We start from the raw sequence: 11,532 nt of genomic DNA on the forward strand, positions 1-11,532 counted from the left end.
GTTTATGGTTTGATTTACAAACTCTTTTGAGAAAATAATTCAAGACAGATATTTTAATTATTTTTAAGGGTTAATTGCTTTATATGTTTCCAAATTATTTTCATTAATAAATTTCAGAATATTTTTAAAATATTAATATCGTATTAATTAAGTTTTTTTGTCAATGTAGTCATCAATTTAGGTATTTAGTACTAGTTCGAACATGATGTAGAGCATATTTAGAATACGTGAATAAATTGCAAACACGTGTGCCTATGCATGAACAATTTAAGTTTAAAGCGTTAAAGGAACAAACAGTGTTAATAAAATTTAGAATGAGCGATAATTATATATGTGTTTACAGTTTATTTTATATGTTTTAAATATATTTTTAAGTTAAAGTGAGCAATTAACACCCAATCTATTGATTAGGTTGACAAAAAAAAATCTGATTATATTAATATTTTAAGCACTTAATTAGAACATTGGAAATTAACAATTTTTTATACATATGAAATCTAAAATTAGGCCATCTATTAGAGAGGAATAATGTGAGGTGCATATGGGCTTGGAACGAGAAATGTAGAATCGGCCACGTTTCGGAAAGAAAGTAAGAGTATTGCACTTTGGACCGATTCTCTCCCGCCCCCACGCCCTTCCTTGGCTGTGCGCCTTACGACTCTCCACTCATTATTACCCCTCTTGTTTTTATTTTCAATTTTTTCTTTTTCTTTTTTATTTTGTCATATGAGAATTCATATGTACTTTTACAAATAAATATAAAAGAAAAAACAATTATTTGATATATCAGAGTTGAAGTTAAAAATTCCCATTACATTATATTATAATCCAATAATAAATATAAAGTAACTTTATTTAAGAGTTCAATATTTTTTTATATTTCAAGTATAATTATGACTATAATTATAAATAATAAAAATGTAAATCAATTATAATCAAAACTAATCATTATAAAGCACATTTGAATTAATCAAAATATATTCGGTATCAAATTAGAATATTTTTGAAAATGATTTATATAAGGTAAGGCTTGATTCTTAAACTCTCAAAATTCTAGGACCCTGACCTTTATCAATAATGTTAAGGTCTCATTGGTAATCCCGATATATTAAAGGGTCATTTAATTCATGGAACGTAATACTACTTTTTGTAATAGGATTATCGAAATGTAAAATTACTCAATACATTACTAGGCATGTTATTATCTTGTTTGATTCATTTAATTACAAAAGTTATATTATTTAATTAATGAAATCCATATTTACTGAATTATCTTTAATATAGAATTTTTTTGGGTGAAAAAGTAGAAAAAAAAAAGCAAATTACAAAAGCTAGACCATCCTCTCTAACAGAGAGATCGCAAGCAGACATAACCCATAATCTCTATGTCGGACCAATTTGATCAAATGGTCAGCTTCCTGATTTTCCTCTCTAGAAATTTGGGGATTTTTACTTAAATATTACAAAAAAATAAAAAAATAACCAAAATATTATATATATATATTATTTACGAAAATATTACAAAAAAACAAAAAATAGAAAAAAAAGATTGCGTGATGTGACAACACCCTAAAGGTGCCATTCTCATAGGCGGCACCAAAGGTGCCATTCCCATGGGCGGCACCACTTGTGTTATAAACACGAGATCCGTCCAGCTGAAGGAGAAAAATAAGAAGAAAAATAAGAGAAAGAGGAGGTGCTGCGGAAAAAGAGAGAAAAAGAGAGAAAGAGAAGAGGAAAAAAAAAGGTATTTTTTAAAAAAAAATAATTGATTATATTTTTTAAAGTGATAAAATGCTGAGAAAAAATACGAACAAATGGCCGAAGTAAATAGTGTTTTACTAACTTTTTTAAAAATTCAGAAAAAATTAATACAAAAATTTCAAACAAAATGTACTGAAATAATATAAAATAATAAAATACGAAAATAATATATTTTTTTGGAAGTAATAAAATTCGGAAAAATAATACGAGTAAAGTGTAGGAATGTGAGGCATCCGCCCATGTCTACAACATCCGAGTTTGTCGTCCGACAAAGCTCCCGATACAACACTGCTAGAACGGCGGAGCCCCACCTATACGAGCGAACACTAGACAAATCAGCTAATAGGGGCAAGTACATCAAATGCACCTTGTTGTTGTTTCCATCGAGCATGAGTACTCCCCACACGGAAAATGAAAAGTGTGGGTCTCCGGGCGCCACCGCTCCACTAGCGCAGATAATAAATCATAGCGCAAGCCGGAGGTCCAGATCAATGCTGCTGTCCCAAAACCGGCTTGCTCCAAGTACGGCACCAATCGTGCATCCGGAGCTTTCTTTAAACCATTCACACGGCCCCTTATTATTCGGTACGAGTCCTAATCCAGTTAAATTACAAAAAAATATTACGATAACATGATTTATTTCTATATATTACGTATATCCTTTTTAAATAAATAGAACCCGTGATTAACAAATAATAAAATCATACTGCCTCATTAGCCGCATCAGATATGTGTCTACTCGGTTTAATCAATGGATCCATTGCGATGCCTGCAAGTTGAAAAAAAGAGTTAGTAAAACACTCTTTACTTCGGTCATTTGTTCGTATTTTTTTCTCGGCATTTTATTACTTTAAAAAAAATCATAATTTCTAATTTTATAACTTTACATTATTTCAGTGCATTATGTTTGAAATTTATTAATTTAGTATGTTTTTTAAATTAATTTAGTGTAAAAAAATCTTTATTATTGCCCTTTGCTCGTATTATTTTCCCGAATTTTATTACTTCTAAAAAATATATTATTTTCGTATTTTATTATTTTATATTATTTCAGTACATTTTGTTTAAAATTTTTGTATTAATTTTTTCCGAATTTTTAAAAAAGTTAGTACACTCTTTATTTCGGCCATTTGTTTGTATTTTTTTCTCGGCATTTTATTACTTTAAAAAAAATATAATCAATTATTTTTAAAAAAAATCTTTTTTTCCTCTTCTCTTTCTCTCTTTTTCCGCAGCACCTCCTCTTTCTCTTATTTTTCTTATTATTTTTCTCCTTCAGCTGGACGGATCTCGTGTTTATAACACGAGTGGTGCCGCCCATGGGAATGGCACCTTTGGTGCCGCCTATGAAAATGACACCTTTAGGGTGTTGTCACATCACGCAGTCTTTTTTTTCTTCTGTTTTTTTATTTTTGTAATATTTTCGTAAATAAAAAATATATAATATTTTAGTTATTTTTTATTTTTTTGTAATATTTAAGTAAAAATCCCAAAAATGTGTCTGATGTCCCATTGTTTAAAACACAATAGTATTTGATGAATTCTTCGAACCAATGCAGAGTTGGACCCTTCAAAAGATCCTTTTTGAATAGCTATAAATGCTTCAAGACAATCAGATTGAATTGATACACTGTCATAGTCTCGCTCCACAATCAAAGACAGGCCTTCCAGAATACTCCACAACTTAGCATAAAAAACAAAATAGCTCCCCAAATATTTATTATATCCAAGAATTTAATCTCCACCTCGATCACGTACTATTCCCCCTGTCGTCGCGAATCTAGCTTCCTCCAGAACGGAAGCCATCTATACTTAAAGGACATAGTCATTAGTTAAAAAAAGAGGCAAAAACTTACCTTGTGGGACGTTTGTCTTACCCCCTTTAGTAGAAACATATTACTTTGCCCAACTATACGACTCCTTGATAATTTCATTATCACTCCATGAAGTACCTTGAAAAATAAAAATATTGCGGTTTTTCCACAAGCGCTAAGCAATGATCCCAAACAGACAATGCTAGTCAACATCTCCCAAATGCCAATCCTGCTGATTTTGCAAATTTAGAACAAGCCACTCATCAATGATATTTTTAGAATTTACAATAAAATTAGTCAAATAGTATAGATCTCAAGATGTATTTAAAATTCATCTTGTAAAATCATTTATACTTATGAAATTAAAAAAATTATGACGAAGTATACATATTTTTAATATAAGTGTAAAAATTAGACTTATTAAAAATTGAAGTCTTCGATAATTGAAGCTGATGTAATTTAAAGATATAAATATTAGTTTTTATTAAAAAATATATTAATATAATTGAAATTCATCTATTTTGTTAAAAAAATAAATATTATTAATTCAAATAAATTGTTCGTTAATTTCATATAATTTAGAAATCTTACATTACTTTACGAAGAGATGACATTAAAATTACTTCTACATTACCAAAGCTTTGTATTATAAAAATTTAGCACAGTTGAAAATATAGAATTACCAAATTAAAATAAGTTTAAAAATTCAAATAAAAAAATATAGTTTTGAAATTTTTTATTACTGCAAAAGGTATAAAATTTCTATCAACAGTCCAAATAACAAGGAAAGAAGGCAGAATAGTTGTTTTATCTCATAGGTGTCTATACTTTTTGTAAATTTGAAATTTAGTTTTTATATTTTTATTTTTAAAAATTTAAATTTTTATTTCTTAAAATTTAAAATTTAAGTTTAATTGTTAATTTTTTTTTTTAAATTTAGGTTCACTATAACACTAATTTTTTAATTGTATTACTATCGAGTGAGTACTTTTTTATTATTTCAATGTCACTCTATTAAATTTAACAAAAAATTTAACATTATTAATAATTAAACTTAAATTTAAAAATTTTAAAAATAAATAAATAAAATTCTTGAAAATAAAAATATAAGGACTAAAGTTTAAATTTATGAAAAGTATAGAACCCTAAGACATATTTTAATTTAATTATGAGAAGAATGTACAAAATGCGCGCGTGGTGGTAATCTTCTAGAAAGATTCTCTGGGACCTCATCTCCCTTGATTTTGCTCCCTCTATGATTAGAGTAAAAAAGAGAGTCTATTTTGCATCTCAGTCCTTATACATTTTTGAAAATTTTAAATTTAACTATTCTACTTTTAATTTTAAAATTTTAATCTCTTGAATAGTCTGATTTAAAATTTTAATATAAAAAAAATTAATTGATAAAACCGTTTGTTAACTTTTATTAAATTTGAATGTGTTAGTTCTTTAATTTCTTTAAATCAAATCATTGAATATTGAAATATCATATATTCGAATTTAGCATAAATTTATTAATTAGATTTAAATTTTAAAATAAAAAAAACTACATAGACTAAATTTCTTGAAAAAAAAAGAGATTAAAAAAAATATGTATAACTACAAATGCATTAAAAAGAAAGCATTTTATGTATTTTTTAAATTTTATTTAATTTTTCTTACATTCTATTTAGAAACATGAAAATTTAATTTTTTTTATAGCTACAAGTGTCATAATTCACTCTATTGTTTGAGACTAATTCTATTTGAGTAGAAGTAGTATTTAAGAGAAACCTTTCTAATAGTGATAATTTCAGAATTTGAACTCAATCTAGATATTTAAAAACAAGTCGACTTTACTCCTTTCAGTCGACTATCAGTGAAGATTGACAATTTATGAATTGCTTTCAAAGTGGTCCATATCAATTTCATTTTATGTTTTATATTTTAATTTCCCCCTAATTTATTTTATACTTCTATCCCTTATCCTACACTCTCATTTCCCATTATTTTATTTTTATTTTTCGACCCCTTCCAAATGCAACCAAGCTGTTGAACATAGAGAACATTGAGCTTAGAAATTGAGTGACCTCTTTTGTAGGGTATTATTGGTAGTATGGCAGGAAGTGTTAGTTGGAGCAGGGAAGAAGAGAAGGCATTTGAAAACGCAATAGCAATGCATTGGATAGACAAAGAGGAATGTGAAGAGCAATGGGAAAAGATTGCTTCAACGGTTCCTACTAAAAGTCTTGAGGAATTGAAGCTTCACTACGAATTATTAGTGGAGGATGTTACTGCAATAGAGGCTGGTCATGTTCCACTTCCTTGTTATAAAGGAGAAGAACCTTCCTCTTCTGCTAAGGATTATTTTCATGGACCTTCCATGGCTCCTAATTCTGATAGGAGATCCAATTCCGGTTACGGAAATGGGTTTTCGGGGTTAACCCTTGATTCTACTGGACATGGAGGGAAACAGAGTTCGAGGTCCGACCAAGAAAGAAGGAAAGGAATCCCATGGACTGAAGAAGAGCATAGGTATTCCCCTCTACTACATCTTTTCTGTTTTTTTTTTTTCTTAAATACTGACTTAAGTATTGGAACGTGACTCGAATTAAGACTTGAGTGCCCTAGGATTTGGGGTCTTATAGAAAATAAAGATATATGCAATGTGACAAGCAACATTACATGTGTCATTCAGGTTATTTCTACTTGGTTTAGACAAGTTTGGGAAAGGAGATTGGAGAAGCATTTCAAGGAACTTTGTGATATCGAGAACTCCGACGCAGGTGGCTAGCCATGCACAAAAGTATTTTATACGCTTAAATTCGATGAATAGAGACCGGCGGCGGTCCAGCATCCACGACATCACGAGTGTTAACAATGGGGATACGTCTCATCAAGCGCCTATCACCGGCCAACAGGCTAACACAAACTCACCCGGTGCAGCGGTCATGGGGCAATCAGTGAAGCACAGGGCTCAGCCGCATTTGCCGGGTTTAGGCATGTACGGAGCGCCTGTTGGGCGGCCGATTGCTGCTGCTCCAGGGCATATTGGATCTGCTGTAGGAACTCCTGTTATGCTTCCTCCTGCTCACCATCCTCATTCCCCTCCTCCTTACATTGTCCCTGTTGCTTACCCCATGGCACCACCTCCTATGCACCAATAAGTTCAAAATTCAATTAATGATTTAAAGGTAACCTAACAAGTTGTGTTTTTGTGAACATGAAAAATATGCAGAAGGAATAAAGCAGATGAGAGAACTCTTCGTTTTTTTGCTGTAGTTATCCATTTTTCTGACTGCAAAAAAGGTACATGTTATTTGACTACAAAGTCCCCTGCCCAGATGAGTCTTTTCACTAAGCGAAGCAATGAAACTGGCTTTAAAAAAATAGCCAGATGGGTTATTTTGGGCAAATAAGTGTTGTTTATGGCTTCCTCTCATGATAAAATGTAAAAACAGTCTTATTTAAAGGCTTGTATTATTCCTACGGGTTCAGTAAAGCGCTTTCAATGCTTTTGTTCTTCATACTGACTGCAACTTTGGGAAGCTTGAACTTAGAGTAGCCCAATAGTAGTACTTCATTCGAATCTTCAAACGACAACGTTATCGGCTTCACAACCATTCGAGGCCCATATGAACACCGCCGCCGCTATATAAAAGGTCTAGGGAGGCTTTTAGGCCCTTGGGCAAATGAAGACATAAAGCCTCTGATTTCACTCCCTTTTAATTTAGTCCCTAAACTATTATTTTCTCAATTTCCTCTTTTTTTCCAATCAACCCTTGGCGTAATTTAATATGCAATACCATAAACAAATTAGCATGATAAAAGAAAATTAGCAAATTAAGGTACAATTAATATAATTAAAATGTACAGAAAATCAAAATCGAATTTAAATTTAACACATCACTAAACACATGGTTGAATAATCAAATCAAATGATTGATATATTTTTTCAAATGAGTTCATGACTCATACAATTATTAAAAATCTAAATTATTAACTTGATTGATATAAACGTTGTTATCAATATAAGACGACGTGAATTCGAGTACGAGATTGTGAAAAAAAAAACTAAAAAAGGACTATTAATATATATAAAAAAATTTATGAATACCAAAGACAAAACCTAGTGGACCATGGATACATTTCTACCTTCGAATTTGACCCAGAACTCATGGGTAGTTTTAGATTATTTCCTTTCCTTTTTGCAGTCACAGCCCTTCCGCTTAATTCAAACATTTTCTCTTCTTTATTCCAAAACCCACCTCGTCCTTGTAATGTTTTGCCGATTGCCGCCGCCACCCTGATATCCATCATTATTCACTCGATAATTGATGGAGGCTATGATAAAGAAATATCAGCAGAAATTCAAGAAAGCAAAAGATGAAATGAGTAAATGGGACGACCTTCAATCTCGCTTAATTTCCCACTTTCGAAATGCTTCTTCCATTATTTCCAGATTACAGGTCTGTTATCCCCTTTGTTTCTCTCTCCCAAATTTTGTTTATTTATTTTATTTCCTTCAAAAAACAGTTTTTTTTTTGTTTTTTTGTTTTGGTGATCAGATTATTCAAAACTCTAAAAACTATGCCAGTTTAAATTGTGTTGGAGGAATGGAAGCTGCAGTGATGCAAAAGCAGATGGATTCTTTGCAAACCATTTTACTTTCCATGAAAAATACAATGTAAGTGTTTAAGTCTCTGTTTCTATTTGCTTTTTGAGAATATAAATGACACTATGATTAATTTATTGAATGATTGATTGAAGTTGGCAAACAAACAAGGCTAAATCTTAGGTTTGAACTAGAAATTGTTTTTAATGTGTTATGTTTTAACTTTAGTTTTAAAAAGATTTTCAGGGAGGACTTTCGCGGTGTTGTTCTTTCCCTTGAGAAGCTTCAACATGATGGTAAACAGCTAGCAAAAGGTAGCTCCAATCAGATGAACAAGAAACAACTGCAACATAGAATTGGCGTAAAACCGACTCTTACAAATTGCATAGATGGGCTTGTACTTCTCCATGAAATCTATCACGACGAGTAATTAACCGTTTCCTCTTTCAAAAAATTTCCCGAGGATGTATTCTTTTCAATATGCTGCAAGTAGGAATGTGTTTGGACCTATTTATGTTTCCCTAGATTTTTCATGATTGCACTTTTCACTGTCTGTGGTTTGAGCAACTTGCTTTGATTGGGTTTTGGTCAAACTCTGAGGTAGCAAGATTCTAAATGACTGATTGTTTTGTATTTGCTAGGTACCTTCTTAAATCATCATTGGTTTCTGCACTTTCAGCTCTTACCTTGAAACCCAAGTAAGGGGAACTCATTATTTTGCTCTTGCAATTCAAAAATGTCAATAAAATTGACCTATTGTTGTATTTTATTTTATTTTTATCTTGCTAAAGGCTCCATATGGGTTCAACTGCAGCCCTGTAAGGTGCAAGGGCACCATGCCAAAGCATTTGGGTGACAAGGTGGGTATGGTGAAGTAATTCCCACTGTGTTGCACCCCTCATCAATGATTGGACACCCTTAATGAGTCCAATAGAATATGGTGCTTGCAAAACGTGATTGTTCTTTAGATTGAAGAAGTATGATAAGTAAAATTTACGTTCATCTAAACTTAGTTTCTATAGCCTATGTCTTTAGCTTGCCTACTTTTTGTCATGTAATACATGGAATAATACCCATGTAAGCCCTCGAACATCACCTTGAACTTGAAAATAAGCTCCCTATCTTTATTTCATGGAACTAGGGTAATAAGTTTTTATTTTTTTTTTGTAAATTTGTAATGAGAACCTTGACATTATAAAATATAATATTTTCTTGAAAACCTTCTTTTGTTGACTGATGTAATCTCTAAAAATTGCTAACACGAATTTATTTGGATGAACTAGATGACAATTACTTGAGAGAATCCTATTTTAAATAGTGTTGGCAATTGGACTTTATTTGCCCATTTTCGGTTTTGATGAGTAGGATTACAATGAAATGAACGATCATAATCTTAATCCACGCAATGACATATGGAGAGGTTATTTTTTGATGTTATCCTAATAATTGTGCTTAGTTATACTTTTTCCACTTGAAAATATGATTTTTTGTTAACTTGCTTCCTGGTTTGTTAAATTTATTTAAACTTGATAAAAAAAAAAAGGAATTTCTTTTACTACATTCTATAATTCATGGATTTGTAATGGTTATGAATCTTTCTTGATGTTGCAGTTCTGGTGATCTGGGTGCCCTCCACCAACTTTTGGTTGATCAACCCAATATATTAAACGAGGAAGGTACATTTTGGACAACGCATAACTTATTTTTTATGTTTTTAGCTTTACTTACCTTTCTGATCAATGCAATATACTAAAAAGGAAGGTAATATTCTGGAAAAGTTAGTCATGCTTACCTTTAGTTATCCTGATTTTCTGTAACAATCAATTTCTTATAATCATAATTATGGACAGACACTAATAGGTGGAGACTGTTGTTCTTACCTATATGATATCTTGGGTTATCGAGTTAACTTCCTATAAATTCATGTCTAGAATAAAATCATTATCAGGTATCTAACCCTGTCAAGTAAGCATTTCCATAATTCCACCTTTGATTTGTACACTTTAAAAAGAATGAACCCACAAGGATTTGGACTGCTCAACAAGAATCTCTGATCCTGCTGAAACAGCTGCACATTAATAGCAATCTTTAGTCCTTTGATAGATACTGAAGATACTGAATATTAATATTAGTTATACTCAAATTAGAACGTATCTCAATACTCTTGCATTATTGAATGGAACAAATTTCTATTTAGCCTTCTTTGGAACTTTATACCAAATGCTGCTATAGTAGCTTCAACTAATCAAATAATATAACCACAAATTTTAGCCTTATACTGGTAATTATTGTGATTTGTTTGCTATATGGAAGTTTGACTTCTATCTTTTCCTTTTTAGAATTCTTTTGCATCATTGTGATATTAATTATTTTTATTTGTTTTTCTTATTTTTTCAGTTTGATGATATTGTATTTGTGCATATTAGTTTCTAACTTCTGCTTCTCATATTCTCGCTTTGCAGTACAATACATATTTGACATCGTATTTGCGGAAGAGATATGTTGATTTTATGCTTGTCTGTTATAGAGGTAGTAGTGTACTTGTACCTTGCTACTGAATTTTTTTAATCTTGAAGCTGTGAACATCACAATATTCGATTCTTTGTCATATAAAGCATGGTAATTGGAAGCTTTCCTTCGATAAAGAGTTAATTGTGACCATCATTGTTTGATCATTGATCATCGTGTCTAGTTATTTGGAAAGTATTTAATGCATAAGTTGGAAAAATATCTTCACATTTGATTGTATGTAATTTGCAAAAATAGTAACTCTTGCAAAAGAATTGCTTCTAAGGTTTACTGTTTTCTCATGGAACGATGTATTTATGTTTGAGGTATGACTTCTCTTATATTTTGCTAATCATAGTTGTACATATGTCACGAGGCTAGAACTTAAGTCTTGTAAATCGCGCGGTCTTAGGCAGAAACTTAGTTTCAAATTTAGCTTAACTCTCGAAAAGTGAGAATTCACAAGGAAATTCTTCAAGGCACTAGGATAAAGCGGAAGCAAACTCGAAAGGCAAAGAAGCTATGAACGAATAGAAAAGCAACAAACATCAAGGGTACGTTTGGTTCACTGTAATTGAATAGAGCTATAAGGGAATAGAGCTGTAATAAGTAATTCAATTGTTTGGTTGAATGGAATGGAATAGAACTGTAATAGTATTTTTGTGTTTAGTTGAATGGAATGATGTTGTAATAGCATAAAGAAAAAAACTAAAATGACTAGAATACCTTTATTAGAATTTTTTTAGGTAGATGATTATTGTTATTGTTATTAAATTTTAATAAGATTATTAATAAAAATAATAAATAATTTAATCATATTTTAACATAATTAATAAATAAAATAATATATAA

General features: G+C 30.8%; 2 protein-coding genes across 7 annotated transcripts; both read left to right on the plus strand.

Moving 5' to 3' along the window:
• The first annotated feature begins 5,433 nt into the window (after nucleotides 1-5,433).
• Nucleotides 5,434-7,084, plus strand: LOC107888844 (transcription factor MYBS1). Its single transcript, XM_016813091.2, has 2 exons — nucleotides 5,434-6,092; nucleotides 6,256-7,084. The coding sequence occupies exons 1-2, from the start codon at nucleotides 5,674-5,676 to the stop codon at nucleotides 6,722-6,724; spliced, it is 888 nt and encodes a 295-aa protein (XP_016668580.2). The 5' UTR covers nucleotides 5,434-5,673; the 3' UTR covers nucleotides 6,725-7,084.
• Nucleotides 7,085-7,199: 115 nt separating this feature from the next.
• Nucleotides 7,200-11,028, plus strand: LOC107888845 (uncharacterized protein At5g43822). 6 transcript variants are annotated; one of them, XR_001681518.2, is made up of 7 exons: nucleotides 7,722-8,026; nucleotides 8,126-8,244; nucleotides 8,401-8,598; nucleotides 8,814-8,870; nucleotides 8,987-9,032; nucleotides 9,784-9,848; nucleotides 10,635-10,716. XR_001681518.2 is itself a non-coding variant. In XM_016813093.2 (6 exons), the coding sequence occupies exons 1-6, from the start codon at nucleotides 7,895-7,897 to the stop codon at nucleotides 10,676-10,678; spliced, it is 597 nt and encodes a 198-aa protein (XP_016668582.2). In that variant the 5' UTR covers nucleotides 7,200-7,894; the 3' UTR covers nucleotides 10,679-11,028. The 6 variants fall into 6 exon arrangements, 5 of the variants coding, with proteins under 5 accessions (XP_016668582.2, XP_016668585.2, XP_016668583.2 ...); XM_016813093.2 differs by lacking the exon at nucleotides 8,987-9,032 and having other exon boundaries at nucleotides 7,200-8,026; nucleotides 8,419-8,598; nucleotides 10,635-11,028; XM_016813096.2 differs by lacking the exon at nucleotides 8,987-9,032 and having other exon boundaries at nucleotides 7,714-8,026; nucleotides 8,155-8,244; nucleotides 10,635-11,028.
• The last annotated feature ends 504 nt before the right edge of the window (nucleotides 11,029-11,532 follow it).

This window comes from Gossypium hirsutum, chromosome D09 (assembly GCF_007990345.1).
Source record: "Gossypium hirsutum isolate 1008001.06 chromosome D09, Gossypium_hirsutum_v2.1, whole genome shotgun sequence".
In the NCBI taxonomy this organism is placed as follows: Eukaryota; Viridiplantae; Streptophyta; class Magnoliopsida; order Malvales; family Malvaceae; genus Gossypium; species Gossypium hirsutum.

Excerpts from the sequence above, each read along its gene's own strand:
- LOC107888844 (XM_016813091.2), top strand. The coding sequence starts at position 5,674 with ATGGCAGGAAGTGTTAGTTGGAGCAGGGAAGAAGAGAAGGCATTTGAA. Across the intron at positions 6,093-6,255 it reads TGGACTGAAGAAGAGCATAG|GTTATTTCTACTTGGTTTAG; the intron begins GTATTCCCCTCT and ends TGTGTCATTCAG.
- LOC107888845 (XM_016813092.2), top strand. The coding sequence starts at position 7,895 with ATGGAGGCTATGATAAAGAAATATCAGCAGAAATTCAAGAAAGCAAAA. Across the intron at positions 8,027-8,125 it reads CCATTATTTCCAGATTACAG|ATTATTCAAAACTCTAAAAA; the intron begins GTCTGTTATCCC and ends TTTGGTGATCAG. Across the intron at positions 8,871-9,783 it reads GCTCTTACCTTGAAACCCAA|TTCTGGTGATCTGGGTGCCC; the intron begins GTAAGGGGAACT and ends TTGATGTTGCAG.